This window comes from Lethenteron reissneri, chromosome 37, assembly GCF_015708825.2.
Source record: "Lethenteron reissneri isolate LAM-NWPU_2019-01 chromosome 37, ASM1570882v1, whole genome shotgun sequence".
NCBI classification, from domain to species: domain Eukaryota; kingdom Metazoa; phylum Chordata; class Hyperoartia; order Petromyzontiformes; family Petromyzontidae; genus Lethenteron; species Lethenteron reissneri.
The window spans coordinates 4,138,358-4,158,828 of record NC_083815.1 but is presented as its reverse complement, the minus strand read 5'-3'; the positions used below and the strand labels follow the sequence as shown (position 1 = coordinate 4,158,828).

Genomic DNA, 20,471 nt, shown 5'->3' with positions numbered 1-20,471 from the left:
CACTGAAGTTATCCATGAGCGGGAATCGAACTCGGACCGACGGGTTCCTAGCGCGATGCGCTAACCACTGCGCCACCGCTCTAACACTTGCGCTCACGTTACATGTCGAGATTAACATGGCGGTGGAATTATCCCTTGTCAATGCTTGTCTCGCACTCAGATATTATTTCCTGCATCTCGAATGACCATTGCGGCGTTGCTTATCGCCTATCTGAAGCCCTGCCCAGTGGGGGAAATTCCACATTTCTGTGACAGGAGCGAGGCTATCCACCCGAAAATTAATCACTGCTCACTTCCTGACAAAGTGGTACCAATTGCATCGTCTCCCGCTGTTTATTTTTTTATTTTTACCGGGGTCACGTTGCAGGACGCGAACCACTGCGCCACTGGTCCACCCAGGCGTATATTTAGCGTCAAATTATCGTGCATTTATGAGGCACGCACCGCGCGAGTGTGCAAAAATACGCGCGTTAAAATATAGTGCGCTCTGCGCGTACGGTAATTGCAACCGAGATGGCGCGTTCTTTGCATTCTTCTAAGCATCGAATTAGATCCAGCGACCGCTTTAATGCCCACAAAGGCAACGAACATGCGCAGGCAGTGTTTGCATGCAGCGTCGTAGCGAAAGCAATAATTGTGTTAACAACAGGAATACAAAATGATAATCATAACAACACGTCGACAGGACACGCTGGCGGGATCATGTCGCTTGGCTGGCGTGGGAACGCCTGGAAATTCCCCAGGAAGAGCTAGAGTCTGTGTATAGTAGTGTATAGTAGTGTATAGTGTATAGTAGTGTATAGTGTATAGTAGTGTAGTAGTGCTGGAGTCTGTCGGCAGGGAAAGGGAGGTGTGGACTGCCACTACTCAACACGCTGCTGTAGTGTATAGCAGAGGTGTGGACTCGAGTCATGTGACTTGGACTCGAGTCAGACTCGAGTCATGAATTTGATGACTTCAGACTCGACTTGGACTTGCATAACAATGACTTTGTCCCACCTCTGAGGTGTGGACTCGAGTCATGTGACTTGGACTCGAGTCAGACTCGAGTCATGAATTTGATGACTTCAGACTCGACTTGGACTTGCATAACAATGACTTTGTCCCACCTCTGGTGTATAGTGTAGTAGTGTATAGTGTAGTAGTATATAGTGTAGTGTATAGTGTGTAGTGTATGGTATTGTATAGTGTAGCAGTGCTGGAGTCTGTCGCCAGGGAAAGGGAGGTGTGGACCGCCACTACTCTAGACGCTGCTGTAGTGTATAGTGTAGTAGTGTATAGTGTAGTAGTGTATAGTGTAGTGTATAGTAGTGTATAGTGTAGCAGTGTATAGTGTAGTAGTGCTGGAGTCTGTCGCCAGGGAAAGGAGGTGTGGACCGCCACTACTCAACACGCTGCCGCCGCGACCCTCACCAGGACTAGCGGATTGAGAAACGAACGGACGATCGTAAACCTGATCCTCGGTTATTTGTTTTATTAAGGACCCACCACCGTCTCGTATTCACATTGCATTGCGGCTTTTGTAATATTGAAGGGGGTTTATTTTTTACCGAATTTGAAAAAAACATGGCACTTCTTGTTATTTTGATTGTCGACCTCTGCCCATGACCGACACGGGGTGGGGGGGAGGCGTTCATCCAGCAGTGGATTGACAAAGCCGCTGCGGTCAGCGGTGGCTACGCACGTGGCAGCCTGTAATCCAGCACTGCGGAGGCAACGAGGGTTGGTGGGTCACCGCACGAATGTTGCGATGCTCGCTTCCCGTGGGCGTCCAGAAGGTGGCCATACCCTGACTCGCCGGGAGAGGCTAAGTACAGCAAGTGGACTAATCGCCATCTATCTCCATCTGTACGGGGAGAGAGCGTTGCCCCATTTGCGCGTCGGGTTATCTCCGGGTGCTCCGGTCTCCTCCCGCGCGTGTAATAATGAACACTCGTCATTCATTGGCTGGAAAACAAATACGTAAAAAAACACCCAATGAAGGACACCTCTGAAAAATAGCCATACGACTCAGTGTGGCTCTCCTTCATAAATAAGTAAATGCAATAAAAATGCCAAATCGTGATGATGATAAACAACGAGAGGCTACGTAGCAACGGAAGCACTGGGAGATATTAAACAAGTGTGGAAAAGAGCTTTGTAGCTAATCGGATTCCTCGAGTTTCATACATCTTTTGATTCTGATTGACAGTTCCGGGGCGAAGAGAATATCCTCACGCACAACCATCCTTGTGACAATTTCACAGGCGCGCCTGTACGAATGCCCCGTGTGTGCGTTCACCAAAAAAAACAATATCCATTGTCTCTTTCGACCCTGTGCCAAGCAGCAAAATCAACTGGCTTGAGGGCAGGGCACGTCGCGAGAACGGATGCTGACAGGTGATGAGCCAAGCAATGGAACGCGTCTCAAAGCACGACCGCTCGCGGAGATGGAGCGATGATTTGCTACATCGCAGAACCGTGAGAGATGGCGACAGCTTGGGAAGACATTCAACCAGCGGTGGCTGAATCATAGCGAGCGATGTGTTGTTGTTGTTGTTATCTCTCCTCACGTGCACAATCTAACCGACTCTCCCATCCCCACGTTCATTCCTCGATTCGCATTTCATCCGTCCGTACGCGATGCGCGTGCGCTCGTGAAAGACGGGACCGCGTGCGTTTGCGAGGACGAGCGAGAGACGCTTCGTATGTGAATGAACTGCACGCACGGGCATCGTATCCCTCCGCACCGAGTCGCGGCCGCGTCACGGGCACTCTCCGCGCCCTTCTTTTGTTTCCGACAGATTTTTTTCTTTTTTTGCCGTAACGCTGCAGGGCGGGGCGGTGCGATGGGGTGGTGGGTGCGGCGAGGGGGAGGGTGTGGGGGGGCACCGCGGGTTTTTAAAGGACGGGCTTGACCTTGAAAGATATTTGCGTCGTGTTTCTGCTTTTAATGGGCGAGATACCAAAAGGGAGCTTGGAGTGTTTGGACTATAGCCACTGTCTGTATTGTGCGTGTCGAGAGTTTGTTTGGCTGCTGCTATAAATCTCCACGCGATAAGCCACTTCGTTGAGCTATCATTTGTGGCCAGGTCGCTTCTGAAAAAGAGCTAAGTAGCTCAATGGGCTTTAACCTGGTAAAACACAAACAAAGAATGCTTAAATTTCGATTTAAAGCTTTCGTGACTGCAGGGATTCATCTTCTTGGTTCTTTCGGTAAAGTCACGTAGACGCTGTCTTCTCGACAGACCTGTTTCTTCACCTGAGGACGGCTGCTTGCGTTGTGGCCGAAACGTCGTGAGAATTATTTTATTATGTTTTATTTTTATTATTTTATTACTTCCCTTCTACGTGACTTTACCGAAAGAACCAAGAAGAAAAAAGAATGCTTAACCTTGATTTGAAGCTTTCGTGACTGCAGGAATCCAGTCTCTATGGTTCTTTCGGTAAAGTCACGTAGACAAAGAATAATAGCTCACGACGTTTCGATCGCCACACAAGCGATCGTCCTCACCGAAAGAATGCTTAGTTGATACGTGTCGGCACCGCCGCTCGCCTTTCCAACATAAATCCGACGGTGTGTGCAGACGCACATCGATGGCTTCAACCACAACCCGCGGTGAGCGGCCTTGCGCGGTGAATCGAAGTGCGGCTCGAGCGATGGGTGGCCTTGAATTGAACAGTGGACGGGGAAGACGCAGAGCCGTTGTTTGGTCTTGCCGCACGGAAAGACAAATGACGTTACTCCGGTGCTGTAGTAAAGGGGCCAGAGTGTTACGGAGAGCGCAAGCTAGAAACGAGGGTAAAACTACGAACGAAATTACGTAACCCGCCTCGTGACACACATATATGTATACATAGTTGATGCGGATTTGAACGTATGCGATGTAGAGAGCGGTAAATTTGGCACGAATATAAAGTCCATGCGTAACAATTAGACACATCGGGAAATTTAAATGTTTGGATTTTAGCCAACACCACCACCACCCCCCACCCCATCCCTCCACTTTCCCGGCCCAAATACTAAAATAACGAGATTACGCTCTGCCATCATCGACATTGCTTGAGCTGCCGTTATAACCACTTAAACATTGACGATCCCTATCAACAGTGAACCCAAGTAATTAATTATCCTACCGCGGAGTGTGACGCTAAAGCATTTAGAAAGCGGTCAGAGCCCGCTAACGGATACTGACTGATACTATGCGTAAGTGTGTGTGTGTGTATCTGCCTCTACACCTGTGGCATCATATACACATTAGTATATATATGTATCCGTTTTCGTCAGTGCAATATTGCGCGATGTACGTTTGCACAATAACAATATTCAATCGTTATTATAGAATTGTCAACATAGTGGGTTACATGAGTCGCTATCGACAACGCTCGTAATATTTCTATCACACCGCATGAGCCGTATATTCATATGTGAATAATATATTTGTATTTGTTTGTAAAATGTAATGTGTTGCTTGTCGCCTATTCGTAAATAGACAGCGGGTGTGATGTGTGGCTTTCTATAAAAGACAATAATAATCGTAAAATCGTTAAACTTTTCAAAAAAATATTATTTGGTTCATAAAAGCCACGTCCATTGTCAATTATTTGATTTTATAAATGCTGTTAACGCCCTCCCGACTGCCGCAGCATGACACCACTTGCGTCATACTCCATCTCCTTAGTCCGTATCCACAGTTCATCATCTTCCACGCGATGGTCATGCGATGAATTGTAATACCATCCCTAGTTGGTGCTAATAAAATATTACGAAATTATTTTCCATCAGACAAATATACTAAACAACCGGTTTGATGAGAACTTTTTTCACACGTACCTACATACAAAGGCAAATATTCCCCCGTTTAGCTTGAATAGGCTGTTGGGGCAAGTGATATGAGCGAGCACCTATGAAGACCGGCACGGCACACGAGGGTGTGGGTGACCAGCACCATGCCCGGCCACCTTTGCCTCCCCAATAGCGACGTTTACACACCGCGACAGGTCGTCATTTGAGGCTGAGTCGATTATCTGAACCCAGGACCGGTTCAGATAATCGTCACTGCTGGAATTGGTGGCCGTGAGCGGGAATCGAACTCGCATTCCTGGGTTCGTAGTGCTAACCGCTACACTACCGCTCGCCACATACACACACACACGTGCGCGCAGTGTTTCGCTCGTTATATAAGATAGATCGTCCCATGACTAACAAACCATTGTTTAAAGTCCCAAATAGAAAATATGTTCGGGATACTTAGTATCTGTAACAAATTGATCGCTACAGTATATTGAATTGTCACATTCTTTTGTAATGTTGGTGTTGCTGCTACGTTGGCAGTGGTGCACAGGCACAAACAACAACAACTTAACACACTCGTCAACAACACTGCCTTAAAAAAAAACAGATGCATATAACATCGGTGACGTTTTGCACAATGGGCGTTCTTCGTGTGCTTCTTCATTTGCTATGAAGAAGGGCCAGTGCCCGAAAAGTCGCTGATTCTATATGCATTCGTCTTAAGGCCACAGCATTGTTGACATGTGTGCAGAGTTGCTGTGCAGCAGCATGCACAACTGTTGACAGTGCCTCTGATTATTGCGTAATACAAATTAGAATGCTACGTGTATGATTATATATAAAAATCACGTGGCTTTATTGGCTATTTTCGACACGTCTTAGTGTTGGGCGTGTTGACGAATCTAAGATGTCTTAATTCGGGTTTGACATTCCCATTACGCGGTGGAAAGAAGGGGGATAAAACATAATTGTTACCAAACGAACCGTCGGTTTGGTTAATGACATACTGTCGGTATGATTACGCAATTACACTTGACTACGAGCCAAAGCAAATAAAATCTAAAAGTCTTTGCTGCAGGTTGTGATATCTGTTGAGCGAGTGTGCGCGCAGCGGGAGAGCGAGAAATTCGTATTCGCGAGGGGAACTTGGTGTCTTTAAAAAAAAATGTGACGGGAACGCGCGGTTCTAGGACGCACATGTGGTATCATTACAATTATACTGTTGCCATTATATAATGCCCGCAGCCATTCACATTGTGAGAAGTTACATTGCGGTGGAAATGGTCGAGTTCAATCGGAAGCTATAGCGGGCGGGTACATGTGGAACGCTCGCAGATTATCAGTATAAGCCGCTTTTAAGGGGGGGCGGGGGCGGGGGGGGCGTGACAGCTGGGCCCCAGATTAAAAATAGATTTCATTACGTCATCGACAATTACGTCAAACCTGTCATCATTGCAGATACAAAATAAAAAATAAAATTACATATTTGCATAATTACTGCGTTTTCCTTTATACAATGTCATATTTGTCGGGTGCAATGATACGAACAACAACAAAAACAACAACATCAACAGAGCACCGACAACAACAAAATCAATCGCGATTCTTTGCAAACACCACCAAACGTTGGCCCGGCTCCCGCGTGTCGCGATATTAATGCGCAGTGAATAATTCATGCGGGGGCCCATGCGTTGCCTTTTATGTGCGGGGCCGATGTGATTCACGAACCATTTCGCGTGTAAATAATTAATGGCAGGAGCGGGCACTGTATGAGACACGAAGAAAATCAGGGGCTCAAAATGGTGGTGGCTCTGGTGGAGATGGTCGAGTCCGGGATGCGGGAGGCATCCTCCCGTCGCGATTGTTTTAATGAATTCGATCGTTTTCGTTCCTTAAACTCCCCGCCGCCACAGCACCTTTAACAGACGAATGGGTCATGGCTCAGAAACTGGGGTCTGGCTCAGAGACCGTGTCTGGCTCAGAGACCGGGTCTAGCTCAAGTACTGGACTCTGGCTCAGGGCACGGGTCTGGCTCAGAGACTGGGTCTGGCTCGGGGACTGTCTTCTGGCTTAGAGACTGGGTCTGGCTCGTAAATCGAATCTAGCTCAAGGACTGGACTCTGGCTCAGGGCACGGGTCTGGCTCAGAAACCGAGTCTGGCTCAGAGACCGGAAAGCGGATTCTGGCTCTGAGTCACAATTTACGGTCAAGACGAGCATTGCGATGAAAAAACGAATTTAAGGCGTCGTCAATTTCCGACTCTCTCTCTCTCCTCGAGATGGCTTAATCAGTTATATCGGCCACTGAAATGTCATCAATTACTCGACAATACAATTAGAATCTACTGAATGCAAGCACACATTTCGCGCGGTTGCGTTTTGAAATCTTTGGAGCAACTCGCTATCTCTTATAACAGTCGCAAGAATTAACATGCACCACTAATTAATGGCATTTGCAGTGGCCCACAATGACAACTAAAATATATCTTGAAATATGGTGAGGTTTTGTTTTTAGTTGTACGGGTTTTTTTTATCACCATTTCTGAGCATAGCCCCAACGGCTAATAAAAACGCCAAGTGGCCAGACACAAGCAGCACTATTGAAGGTGCAATATATATGAATGAATACGTGTGTTTGCATTGAGCTCGTCACTTAAACACGCTCACGCACCAGCGGTGTTCACACCAACAACAACAACAACCGTTCTACAGGTTATATCAGATGAAGACGAAGAAAACAACAGCAACAACAGCTACACAAGTACGATAACCTCCAGCTCGCTCAAGCAGCAGAGGACGGTGGCATGTGGGGGGCGAGGGGGGTGGGCAGAATCGTACCTGTGGAGGAGCCGAAGAGATTTCCCCGCCGCTTCCTTGAGCTTCTCCTTGCCGGGAACGAACACGCGCTCCTTGAACGCTTCCATCGTCGATCGAGTTTGCCGGGCTAGCTCGGAGAACGCGGCTGCAAGCTCGGGAGGATGATTTAATTCACGGAAGACGTCGCGCAACCGCTACAAAGAAGCGCGAACATTGTCTCGCAGGTGACAGCAGATCGTCGCAAACCTGTAGCGCGATTATTCTCAAATCCTCTCTCTCTCTCTCCCTCTCTATGTGTGTCCGTCTATTCGCGTCGGACGAAATGAACACGACACGCCTGCGCGCACGCCACGGAAGCGTCGTCTCAATGCGAAAGTGCAACGCGTTCCGACCGGTAATGGGTGTGTGTGGGCGGGGGGGGGGGTATTCACGCTAAATTGCTCTCGCGTCTTAATAGTCGGTGGACATTCCTTCGAATGGATTTGGCAGCGGCAGTATTTAATGGAGGGGTTGGGGGGGGGAAGCACCACTCAAAGTCTACTGCTTTCCTTTACAAAAAAAAATTTAAACAAAAGGAGAGAGTCACCTGCCCCGTTTTCTGCTATCGGTTTGTTGTTGTTGTTGTCTTTAAACAGAAAGCCCGGGTTCCCCACTTGAGTCTAAAGACTCGCGCATTGGCATACGGCGACTCGCCTGAGCGTCGTCTAATTTCAGCACCCCCAGCAGTATGGACAGCGCCTGTAGCCAGGCAGATCCGAGGGAGCGGAGCGTGGGCAGAGGAGGGAGGCAGGGCGGGCGGGCGGGTGGCGGTGATAGGGGGGGAGGGGGTAGAGGTGGGAGGATGAGTAGGGGAGGGGGGAGGAATAGGGAGGAAGGACAGAGAGGGTGGGGGGAGCAGCTAGCCCAACTTTTCGGGAAGCTTTATCCGTTCGCTGCTGATCAAATCATACGCGGCGCTGACGCCCAACCCCAGCACGTAATGCGCCACCGGCTGTGCGCGTGTGTGTGCATGTGCGTGCGTGTGTGCAGTTCTTGTTCAGCCGTCGGATTTACGCTCGCCATAAGCCGAGCCGCCGCTATATAAGCGTTCCCGTGCAACGCGGGCGCCATTAAAAAGATGTGCTTGTGAATTCAGCACTCCCAGCGTTGTGGACAGCGTCCGCGCGTCGAGTGCAAGCTCCGCATGAAAGTGTAACGGGCGAACGAATGGTGGTTCATCAGCTGAACGAGAAGCGCTTGAGAGACGTTGACGTGACACGCGCAGGCAATGGTGTTTGCGCGTATGCGCGTGTGCGCGTGTGTGTGATACCGCGTCTTAGAGATACGCGTGTTCAATGTCACTGCATTGCGTGCGGGCATCGTGTGGTGCATCTGTTCTACCCTACTGTGTTTTATTATAAAAATGGCGGAAAGGGATCTAACATTTTCTGCGCACTGCGCTACGAGCCCGGCGACTCAGTTCGACTCTGCTATGCGCAACGCTCGTGGCTAATGAGGAACTGAACCTGCCACCCCGCCCCCCCCACCACCTCGGTTCGCCTTGAGGTAGACTCTGCTTCTGAAATTAATCCTGGGTGCAGTTGTGATCAACATTTCAACCGTGAAGAAAACAAAGTCACGACATCTCTTCGCGTGTGCCTTGCCTGCATTCATAGGCGCTCGCTGACAGAACGGGCATCTTATTGCTTTGTTTCAAGTGGTGACAGAAAGGTGATTGATATGTGGAGCTGTTGTTGTCGTTTTTTTCTGGCCCGCGGGAAGAAGGTATCACAGATCTACTCCTGAGATCGCTTCAAGTCATTTATTTTCATATCTATACACAAGGAGGCGCTCCGCTCTTGAGATATGTCTGCTCGCGTGACACTCCAACTGATAGTGCGATGTTTTGTTTCATAGCCTAAAATGTATCCAACGTGAAACACCACGTGCAGTGTGCTGGGTGTTCGTGCATGTGGTTGGTGACCGGGCTGAGACCACGACATTCCTGGAGAACCCAGTATCATCATGGACGGCTGAAGCCCGCATTAGATCCGAAGACTTAGCGCTCTGACTTGGAAGCCACCCGGCCGCCGCAATTGCTTATTCAACGGGAGGATCACTGGTCGCCAGGATAAATAGCCACATGTCATGTACACGTCCTTCTCCTGCACCTCTGATTAGCACGGTTGGCTACGTACGGTGCGAAAGAAGTTCAACACATACATACATGTACTTACCATTTGTCAAACCACTGCCTGGTGTTGAGGGCATCCCCGCGTTCACTAAACCGCACTGATCAGTTGATTGTGTGGGGTACAATAACCTAGATTTGAAGCTTTCGTGACTGCAAGGATTCATATTCTTGGGTTTTTTCGGTAAAGTCACGTAGGTAAAAATTTTAAACTAAAATTAATAAAAGTAAAATAAAAAATAAAATAAAAATCACGACGTTTCGGAGGCAACACAAGCTTCCGTCTTCAGGTGGAACCGTCACAGCCCGATAATTTTAGTGTTAATTTTTTACCTACGTGACTTTACCGAAAAAACCCAAGAATATGTACAATAACCTCCCAAGCCCTGTACCGTGTGGGGAGGCCATCATCCACCAGTGGCCATCATCCACAATTACAGGTGTCTCTCTCGAGCGAAAACAACATCCAGTAATCTCGCAGCATTTGTTCAGAAAACATCCCCGACTCTGCTGATGAGATCCAGCAGCTTGAACTCATTCCAGAATTGACTGGACTTGCTTCAACGAATGCTGATGATTTAAGCATCGTTTACTGACCGTCACCGGGCGGACCTGATCTATCTAAGTTGGTGTGATGGACACGAAATGAATGGCTGAATAAATGCCGCTTGATATTGGTCGGAAAAGCCAATACATAGGTTGATCGACGAGAACTACTGTTATATATGTGTGGAGACGGAACTAATGTTTTTTTTTGCTTATATATTCATACAAGCATTCACGTGTAATACCGATGCTGCTGCTGCTGTGACTGCTGTTGCTGATATTGCTGCTATTGCTGTTGTTGCTGCTGTTGCTGATTTTAATGCTGCTGCTGTTGCGACTGCTGTTGTTGCTGCTGTCGCTGCTACTGCTGTTGCTGCTACTGATGTTGCTGCTACTGCTGTTGCTGCTACTGCTGTTGCTGCTACTGCTGCTACTGCTGCTGCTACTGCTGTTGCTGCTACTGCTGCTGCTGTTGCTGCTACTAATGTTGCTACTGCTGTCGCTGCTACTGCTGTTGCTGCTACTGATGTTGCTGCTACTGCTGTTGCTGCTACTGCTGTTGCTGCTACTGCTGCTACTGCTGCTCCTACTGCTGTTGCTGCTACTGCTGTTGCTGCTACTGCTGCTACTGCTGCTGCTACTGCTGTTGCTGCTACTGCTGTTGCTACTGCTGTTGCTGCTACTGCTGTCCCTGCTGTTGCTGCTGCTGCCCCAAAGCGCAGCATCAATCTAAGCTCCCGTGCCCTGGCCCCGCGTCCCTCACCCCCCGCCGCGATTTGCGTGCGAGAGCGGAGAATCTGCAGGGGGGAGGGAGGGGGCATCTGTCGCCGGGATTAAGGATCCGGCGGGAGCTTTACAGCGCCTTAGCGGGCACGGACCTGCGGCTGCTCCGTCACCAGCGCTGCACCTTTTGCTTGAAGAGCAGCGCCTCCCACTCGACATTCTGACCCCAAAGCCGGCCTGACCCCCCCGAAAACCCACCACGACTTCTTCCCACCCACAAGCACCCCCCTGCCCACCGCCCGACATCCCCCCCGCCTCCACACAACTCCCACCGCACCACTCGACCCTCCCACCCGCCCCAAGGAGGGCTGCAAGAGATGTTCTTGGCCACCGCGGGTCATGAATGTGGAATAGAATAAAGCAGACTTGGCTAAAAAAATCCAACATATTCGTTCATAACTCTGCTCTCAAGAGGAAGACACATATAATAGTCGACGTTTTGGGCAATGGCCCTCCGTCGTAGCGGATATATAATGCAGAGGTGGTTAGAGGTCACTGATATGAGGAAGAGCCGTTTCTCGAAATGGTGTGTATGTTGAACTTTATGAGACCTCCTTTGCCAGTAGCAAGATATAAAACCGTCTCGGGTGTGGACCAATCAATTTCAAGGACAGTGCATATCATTATCAGAGTTGTCTCTTTTTGTTTGCATTTTGACTGCTTGTGTTGTGGTTATTGAAAACATGATCCCTTGTATAAAGGTGTCAGTTTTGGTGCCAGATGAAAGAGTAAACCCGTATTACTATGTTGACCTTCTTTCGCACTGTACACAACCAAACCTCGACTGTGTGTACTGGTGCTGGGTTACTTGCTTGTGACTTCCGAACCAGCTTTGCTTCTTCTTTCGTATGGCATCTAAGCAACAGTTTGTATCGACGATGTCTATATGATATCATAGTTGAATGTTAAGGTCTTTAAACCAATCCAAATCACCAGTAGTAGATGCTGTATGGAATGTATAGATGATGTCATAGTTGAATGTGAAGGTCCTTTAACCAATCTAAGGCGGTAGTAGATGCTGTATGGATTGTATAGATGATGTCATACTTGAATGTGAAGATCGTTTAACCAATCAAAATCGGCAGTCGTAGCAGATGCTGTATGGATTGTAGAGATTATGTCATAGTTGAACGTGAAGGTCCTTCAACCAATCCAAGTCGGCAGTAGTAGATGCTGTACGGAAGTAGATGCTGTATGGATTGTAGAGATGATGTCATAGTTGAACGTGAAGGTCTTTTAACCAATCCAAGTCGGCAGCAGTAGTAGATGCTGTATGGATTGTAGCGATGATGTCATAGTTGAACGTGAAGGTCCTTCAACCAATCCAAATCACCAGTAGTAGATGCTGTATGGATTGTATAGATTATGTCATAGTTGAATGTGAAGGTCCTTCAACCAATCCAAGTCGGCAGTAGTAGATGCTGTATGGATTGTATAGATGATGTCATAGTTGAACGTGAAGGTCCTTCAACCAATCAAAATCGGCAGTCGCTGTAGCTGCTGTATGGATTGCAGCGATGCCGCCAGGGTGTGTGGCGTGGATGGCGCCACTGGTCGGTGATGCGTTTGATGGTTTTGGCTTAACAGCAGTCGCAGATTGGTGAATCTTTGATTTTCCACGTGTGGAACAACGTGGCACGCCACACATCTCCCGTGCTGCGTCCGAGCGCGGTTCCGTGTGGTCCACAGCTGTGGTGAGAGAGAGAGAGAATGCCCGGCACTTCAAGTGTTGCTTCAACACGGGAATAGAAGCATGTGCTCTTAGCCTTAAGGTTCGACGGTAATTCATGAACACATGTATTGTCGCACCCCTTATATAATGCAACGGTGATTATATTTTATACAGAACATAATTGATGGTGATGATGATCATAATTATTTTTTTGAAAGGCAATATACGCTGAGCGTCAAGACTCGGGGTGGTTCTGCATGGAAATTTTAAAAATGTTGAGCGCTTATTGCGGACTCCAATTTTGATTGTTGGCATCCAGGGCTGTCCATGAGCCCAAGAAGGGCAACACCAGTCCAGAGTTGAAACAAATGTGGCGATACATAACAGCAATAGATGTTAAATTTTGATTTAAAGCTTTCGTGACTGCAGGGATTCATATTCTTGGTTCTTTCGGTAAAGTCACGTAAAAGGGAAATAATTAAATAATATAAATATAAAACAATAAAATTCTCACGACGTTTCGACTGCAACACAAGGAATCATCATCAGGTGTGAAATCCACAGCAAGAAATTTTTGAAAAACCGCCACTTTTTCCAAATCTTTCTTGCTGTGGATTTCACACCTGATGATGATTGCTTGTGTTGCAGTCGAAACGTCGTGAGAATTTTTATTGTTTCATATTATTTTATTATTTCCCTTCTACGTGACTTTACCGAAAGAACCAAGAATAGCAATAGATGTATTTAATGTAAATACCTGCCACTACATCCCTCATGATGATTTTTATTTTGTATTGCTCTGCTAAATCGGATGTAATTGCTGATCGAATGTGACTGCCGATGAGGCCCAGAAGATAGAAACCGCTCCTTAATTGTGCGTTTAGAAAGACGCGGCCACTTAGCGTAAATGTGCAAATCGAAAAATGCTGAGATGAAGACTGAAATAAATATATTTTTTAATTTTTAATTTCGGATTTTACGAAACAACAACGAACATCGGACCCATAGCAACGCTTTTAGGTGACAGGAAATCCGGACGGAGACAAACTCGGGGGCCACGAGACCCGACGCGACCGCTCTGTCTGTACACGACGGGGAAATGAAACCGCGGGTGTAGACGGACAAGTCGGGGCTCTACATCGATCGACTCTTTCACACAAAGGAATCGCGTCAGGGGAGCCAATGTGCTTTTATCGGGGGAGGGGAGGGGGGTAAGGGAATAAGGGGGGTATTCAACTTATGGAGGGGAGGGGTGGTAAGGGAAGAAGGGGGCAGGGCAGGTATTCAATTTAAGGAGGGGGGGGTAAGGGAAGAAGGGGGGAGGGGGGTATTCAACATACGGGGGGGGGGGGGGTAAGGGAAGAAGGGGGAGGGGGGTATTCAACATACGGGGGGGGGGGGGTAAGGGAAGAAGGGGGAGGGGGGTATTCAACTTATGGAGGAGTAGTCGCAAGTCCCGCAGGGAAAATAAGAGTCGGGGTTATGAAAGGAGGGGGGAGGGGGGGTGGGTAAAATTTAAAGAAATGAGGGGGGTAAAATAAAAAAAAAATGAGATATTGAACGGAAAGTGTGTTTTTTAATTTTCCTATCGTGTTAAATTTAATAAGCAGCGATGAGATCGGTCCATCTGCATGAATGAGATGGATGTAAGCGGCACCAGGATCGCGAGGGGTGGTGACGGAGTGTGGGAGGCCTTCATCCAGCAGCGGAGAGACAATGGCCGATAATGATCATATCTAATATGCTCGTACATCTTTCCGCATAAAAAAAAATATTAAACATCAACCTAGTTTTATAAAGTGCGTGTAATATATGCATTATTAAAGGCGCAGAGATGTACAATCAATAGTTTGTCCCACCTGCAGCTTGAAATAAATGACTGCAATCATAAACAGGGACATTCTCCAACAAAATGAACATCACAACACGCACATATTTCATTGCCGAATTATTAGAAATTGTTTTTATATTTTATAAAATAAACAAAATGCATCTACGTGATTCATTAATAAGCAAGTCGACTTCATCATCGGGCTTGTACCGACTGCGCCCACGTGGGAGAGCTTCATGAATCCACGTGACTGTTTTTTTGTTGTTCATTTGGACCGAGGCGAACGTTCGTACCGCGCCACCTTGCGGTCACAACCGAGCACTGCACTCCAAACTCAACACTCCTCATTGGAAACAATTGCCGTGACACCCCCCCGATGTACGTCTTCCCCCCGTTAACGTCGTTTCGCAGCACACGTCGTCGACCTGGCGATCTAAGTCGCATTGTTTTACACGGCATCTTGCCAACGACAACAAACCCATCAACCAAGACCTCAACATCTTCTTGGTTCTTTCGGTAAAGTCACTTAAAAAATGAAACATGTTTTATTTTTATTCTTTTATTACTTCCCTTCTACGTGACTTTACCGAAAGAACCAAGAAGATGAATCCCTGCAGTCACGAAAGCTTTCAATCGAAAAAGACCTCAACAATTTACCTCGCCCCTCCTGTCGCCATCCTAGAATCTCAACCCAGCTCTGGAAGAACGCTGCTGGCGGACAGAGTAGAGGAGCATTGTGGACGTACAGAATAACAGCTCATTCGAGACCCAAACATCGCGCCTCCTGGCCTTGACATTCTTAGAAGAAACTCGTGATATGTAGGCGATCTGGCTAGCAGACCTCGACATTGGAATTTAACATCTGCACATATGGCCATACACACAGAAGAGAATTGCATTTTCGCGTGGTTGAACGATTGCCTCTCTCTTATTGGGGTGCCGCAGTGGCGAGATGTTAACTCCCTCGTCTGGAATGCAGGAGGTCGTGGGTTAAATTCCTACCCTCATGCTTATATATTTTAATTCTAGATTTGAAGCTTTCGTGACTGCAAGGATTCATATTCTTATGTTTTTTCGGTAAAGTCACGTAGGTAAAAAAATTAAAATTAATCAAAAAAACTTTCGGATACAGCTATCGTGCTGTGACGGTTCCACCTGAAGACGGAAGCTTGTGTTGCATCCGAAACGTCGTGATTTTTATTTTATTTTTTATTTAACTTTTATTAATTTTATTTTTTTTACCTACGTGACTTCTCCGAAAAAAACCTAAGTATATATATTTAAAGTTTGCATGTTTTCCCAGTGATCATCTCCGGGTCTTCGCTTTTTCCTTCCACATTTGAATCAACATGCGTTTAGAGGAGTTGCCTGCTATACATTTCCACATGATGATAAGTCACTTCGTTGAACTATAATTTGTGGCAAGGTCGCTTCTGAAAAATAGTTATCAAGCTTAGTGGGCCTTACCTGGATTTTTTTTTTTAGTTATTACATTGAGTGGTAGTTCGCCTGCATGTTCCACCATCAATGGAATGAGCGCGCCCTCTGGTGGCAACGTGACAGACTGGTTAAGAGTCGCAAACGCGTACGCAACTTTAACATTTTATTAAGCAGGCATTGAAATATTATCCGTATTTTTGTTGTTGTTGTCTTTTACGGGAACATACTTCTCATTTGCCCTCCACCAGCCCACACATAATATTTATACGTGGCCAATGCATTTATCAAATGCCGACCGATAATGCTTTTAGCCGGTTTCTTTAAGAATTTTCTTGCCTAAAATCTGACATCAACATACATTGGACGTTTCGCTCAAACTGCTTTGATTAATCGCTGAGAATCGATTTTGTTACGCTGTGGTTCAAATCGTGCGCATCAACATTGAATATGTACAGTTTTTGTACATATTAAGAATGCTATTGGTTCTTATCCTATCGAACAGCCGAGGTGAGATTAGCAACGTTATATGTGGATATATCGAGGTGATGAAGCCATCACTAGCCTCTGTGGAGGCTTGGTGGTCGCCAGCACATAATGCCACGGTGGCGAGATGTTAACTACCTCGCCTGGTATAGGGAGGTCGTGGGTTACATCCTGACCCTGCCGCCTGTATATTTGGAGTGTGCATGTTCTTCCCGTGTACGCGTGGATGTTTTTATTCAGGTCCTCCGGTTTTCCCCTCCACATTTATAAGCAACGTACGTTTAGAGTATTTGGCTGCTATACATTTTCACATTAGCCACTTCGTTGAGCAATCATTCGTGGCCAGTTCGCTTCTCAGTGGGCTTTATCTGGTAAAAAAAAAGTTTAGTTGAGATTCTTTATTTGTAGTGATTTGCGTACCTTTCGTATACTTTGCATCCCTATCGTGTGTTTGTAGTTTGTTGCTGTAACTTTCTGACCCGCACCGACTGAACATCTGTGATAAAAAAAGTTCATACCTCATCGGATTTCTCCAGGATAAATACAGATTCAGATGCTGAATGCCCTTACTCGTCCTCGATTACGTCAAGGGACCTTTAAAGACTACCACTCTCAAGCAGCCGCCGGTGTGATGTATGGCGAATACACCCAGAGCATTAAACAGGGGCGGCCCGCCGAACTCGAACCGCGAGCTTCTACATCAAGCGCCAAACGTGCTGCCGCTGGGCCATGCTAACGAGACCTAAAAGTGACCGAAGCTAAATAAAGAGGGGGAGTGAAGGGACGCAGCGGGGCGAGGGAGTTGAAGGGAGAGCCCGTGGATTCTCTCCAAATGCAAAAACACGCTACAATGGTTGCCGGCGAGAGATGGAATCATTTTTGTTCTTTTCTATCATGTGTATCAGGCCTCCCCTCCCCCTCTCTGTCCAATGCGTTGGCGTTGTGCAACAGCAACAGCGTCGATACCGTCGTGCACTCTTTGGCCCCGCCCTCCCCCTCCCGATGCGTTGTACGTTGGCACTCCGTGCCGTCTTTGAGCCCCGCCCCCCTCCCTCCCGATACGTTCCATTCATTGGCTACCACATTCTGATTAGCTCCCCCCCCCTCTCCTCCCCCCTCAACTTGCTTGTTAAGGGATTACATCTTGAATCATTGCCTCACTTGATGCAGCTAATCCGGCTGTGACGGTCCCACCTGATGACGGAGACTTGTGTTGCCTCCGAAACGTCGTGATTTTTGTTTTATTTTATTTTTTATGAATTTTGATGTTTTACCTACGTGACTTTACCGAAAAAACCTAAGAAGATGGAATCATACTGGTAGGAACGAAGTGAACCAGCCTACAATAGATTATATCGTCCGTCCGATGTCCGATTAGGTGTAGCAACATCGCCCCCTACTGCAAACACTTGGCAGGACCCTACAAAAATCTTTAGACTCAGTGAGGCTTTCCTGGCTAAACAAGTGTAACATTCCCTTATAATTCCCTGAGATAGTTTTTAATTAAAACATTTAAATTAAAAATTAACTCACAGCGGCCTAAAGCCTACAGCTAAGCCTAAAGCCTAGAACAGGGGTCGGCAACCTACGGCTCCGAAGCTGCATGCGGCTCTTTACGGGCTGCTTCTTGACGCTATGTACGTATGTACAGTATGTACTCAGATGCATTGCGGCTCTTGAAATACTGAATTTTGTACCGAATTGGAAAGAAATGGCTCTTCTTGTTATTTTGGTTGCCGACCCCTGGTCTAGAACTAGGCCTCAAACTCTCCCTTCGTATCGTACCCCCGCCATTTCATTTTATTATAGCTATTCATTTGTTCGTTCCTACCAGCCCACCCCGCAGGGACCTGTTATTCACCGCATCTTTGAATGACCCTGCACACGTACGGCGGCGGTGGGCAGCTCGTCCATCATGCACACTCCGATTACGTTACTGGTTATTCGACAATGGAGGAGAGGCATTGAAACAACGGACTTGCCACCTGAGTTGGGGGCCGTCCATAAATAACGTCACGCACCTGGGGGGTGGGGTGTTAGACATTTGTGACGATGTGTGACGAAGGGTGGGGGTTGAGAAATGTGACGTCACGTCAAAATCCGCAAATTTAAATACATATAGACAACACGTTATACTTAATTAAATATACTTTTTATTAAATGTTTTCTCCTACAACATCAGAGTACAGCGCCACATTAAATACGCACTACAACGACAATAGTTTAAAACGATTAGAAGCATGTTTTATTTTTTTGGGGGTGGGGGGGCAGAGCTTTGTGACATCATATTTGAAGGGGGGGTCTGACCTTTTGTGACGCCGTGTGACAGGGCGGGGGGGGGGGTCCAAAATCGTCCAAAACCGCGTGACGTCATTTATGGACGGCCCCTTACTCAAATAGTAATTGTCGTGGATTTACTGCTCGGGTGACGAATTGGCACGTTTTGTTTACTTGACAGACCTTACTAGTTGGCCGTGTCGGGTGGTGGCAGGTTTTAACGACGCATTTATATTTACGCGATCAAACCCAAAATACCCCCCCCCCTTCCCTCTATTATGGACTCACCTGCATATAAGCTTCCCTTAACATCTCAACAGATGGCGCTCTTAAACGCCACAGCGATCATGTTGATCGCGCCCCGAGAGGCAGAAACGCGACCAGTTTCACACGTGGGGCTTTCGCGAGCGCATTGCTGTTGCCCCGAACGAATCTCTCTGTCTCTCTCTCCAACGAATCATCATCATCGAGAGAGAGAGAAAGGCTCATTTACTTACACGCCACTCTTGATCGGATGTGATCTCCACACGGCCAAGAAGGATTTGTCGGTGGGGATACGATGTGCGACATTCATTCTAGATTTGAAGCTTTCGTGACTGTAAGGATTCATATTCTTAGGTTTTTTCGGTAAAGTCACGTAGGTAAAACATTAAAATTAATAAAAGTAAAATAAAATAAAAATCACGACGTTTCGGAGGCACGCATCAGAGAGCGCCACGGTGTGGCTGGCGAGGTGGCTCGTGCCCCAGCAGTGTCACTGGTAGGGGTTGCCATCGTGGAATCCAGTTTTAGCTCGGTTTTTTATTTTTCGAAAGAGATGTGCGAAAATATAACGAGATGAGCCGTATGGACTGGGCTATGCCCAGAGCATGGGGTATCGGATGACAAAGGCCTTCCGGAATGTATTGTAATTTTGTAATGTGTTATCGTATTACAGTGAGTTGATTATTGTATCGGTCGGTCTGGACCTGTGTAAGTCTCCGCACGTGTGTGGGTTTTCTCCAGGTATTCCAGTTTTCTCCCACACGAAGACAAACACCTCCGATTAGCACGGTTGGCTACGTACGGTGCTAAAGAAGTTCAACATACGTACAATGGAATTGGTCAAACATCCCGATGCCGGACCTTCCTGAAAGAATATTGATTTCCTAGGAAAGTGAAATTTTTATTATTATTATCTTCCATCGCCATTCATTGACGCAATTACGATCTTCCGTCAGTGTGAATTGCTTGATTGACCCATGTTTAAAGCAGCATGCGCTGTGATTTTATCCAGTGATCTATTTGAGTATCACGGTGTAAATTTCGATTTAAAGCTTTCGTAACTGCAGGGATTCATCGTCTTGGTTCTTTCGGTAAAGTCATCACGTAGAATGGAAATAATAAAATAATAAAAATAAAACATAAAAAAATAATTCTCACGACGTTTCGGCCACAACGCAAGCAGCCGTCCTCAGGTGGAGAACAGGTCTGTCGAGGAGACAGACGGCTACTTGCGTTGTGGCCAAAACGTCGTGAGAATTATTTTATTATGTTTTATTTTTATTATTTTATTATTTCCATTCTACGTGACTTTATCGAAAGAACCAAGAAGATGATATCACGGTGTAGTTGTGTCATGCACAGGGGCGATTTCTTCATTAGGGCGATTGGGCGACGCACCACCAATGTCATTCAAC

At 46.9% G+C, this 20,471-nt stretch overlaps 1 protein-coding gene across 1 annotated transcript in view; it reads right to left on the bottom strand.

Annotated features, from left to right (window-relative positions):
* Nucleotides 1-8,383, bottom strand: part of SLC17A6 (solute carrier family 17 member 6) — a 42,728-nt gene extending 34,345 nt beyond the window's left edge. Inside the window, exon 1 of the mRNA XM_061566400.1 lies at nucleotides 7,612-8,383. Within this exon, the coding sequence (XP_061422384.1) occupies nucleotides 7,612-7,697 (86 nt within the window). The 5' untranslated portion in view covers nucleotides 7,698-8,383. The remainder of the gene's footprint in view (nucleotides 1-7,611) is intronic.
* Nucleotides 8,384-20,471: the final 12,088 nt, after the last annotated feature.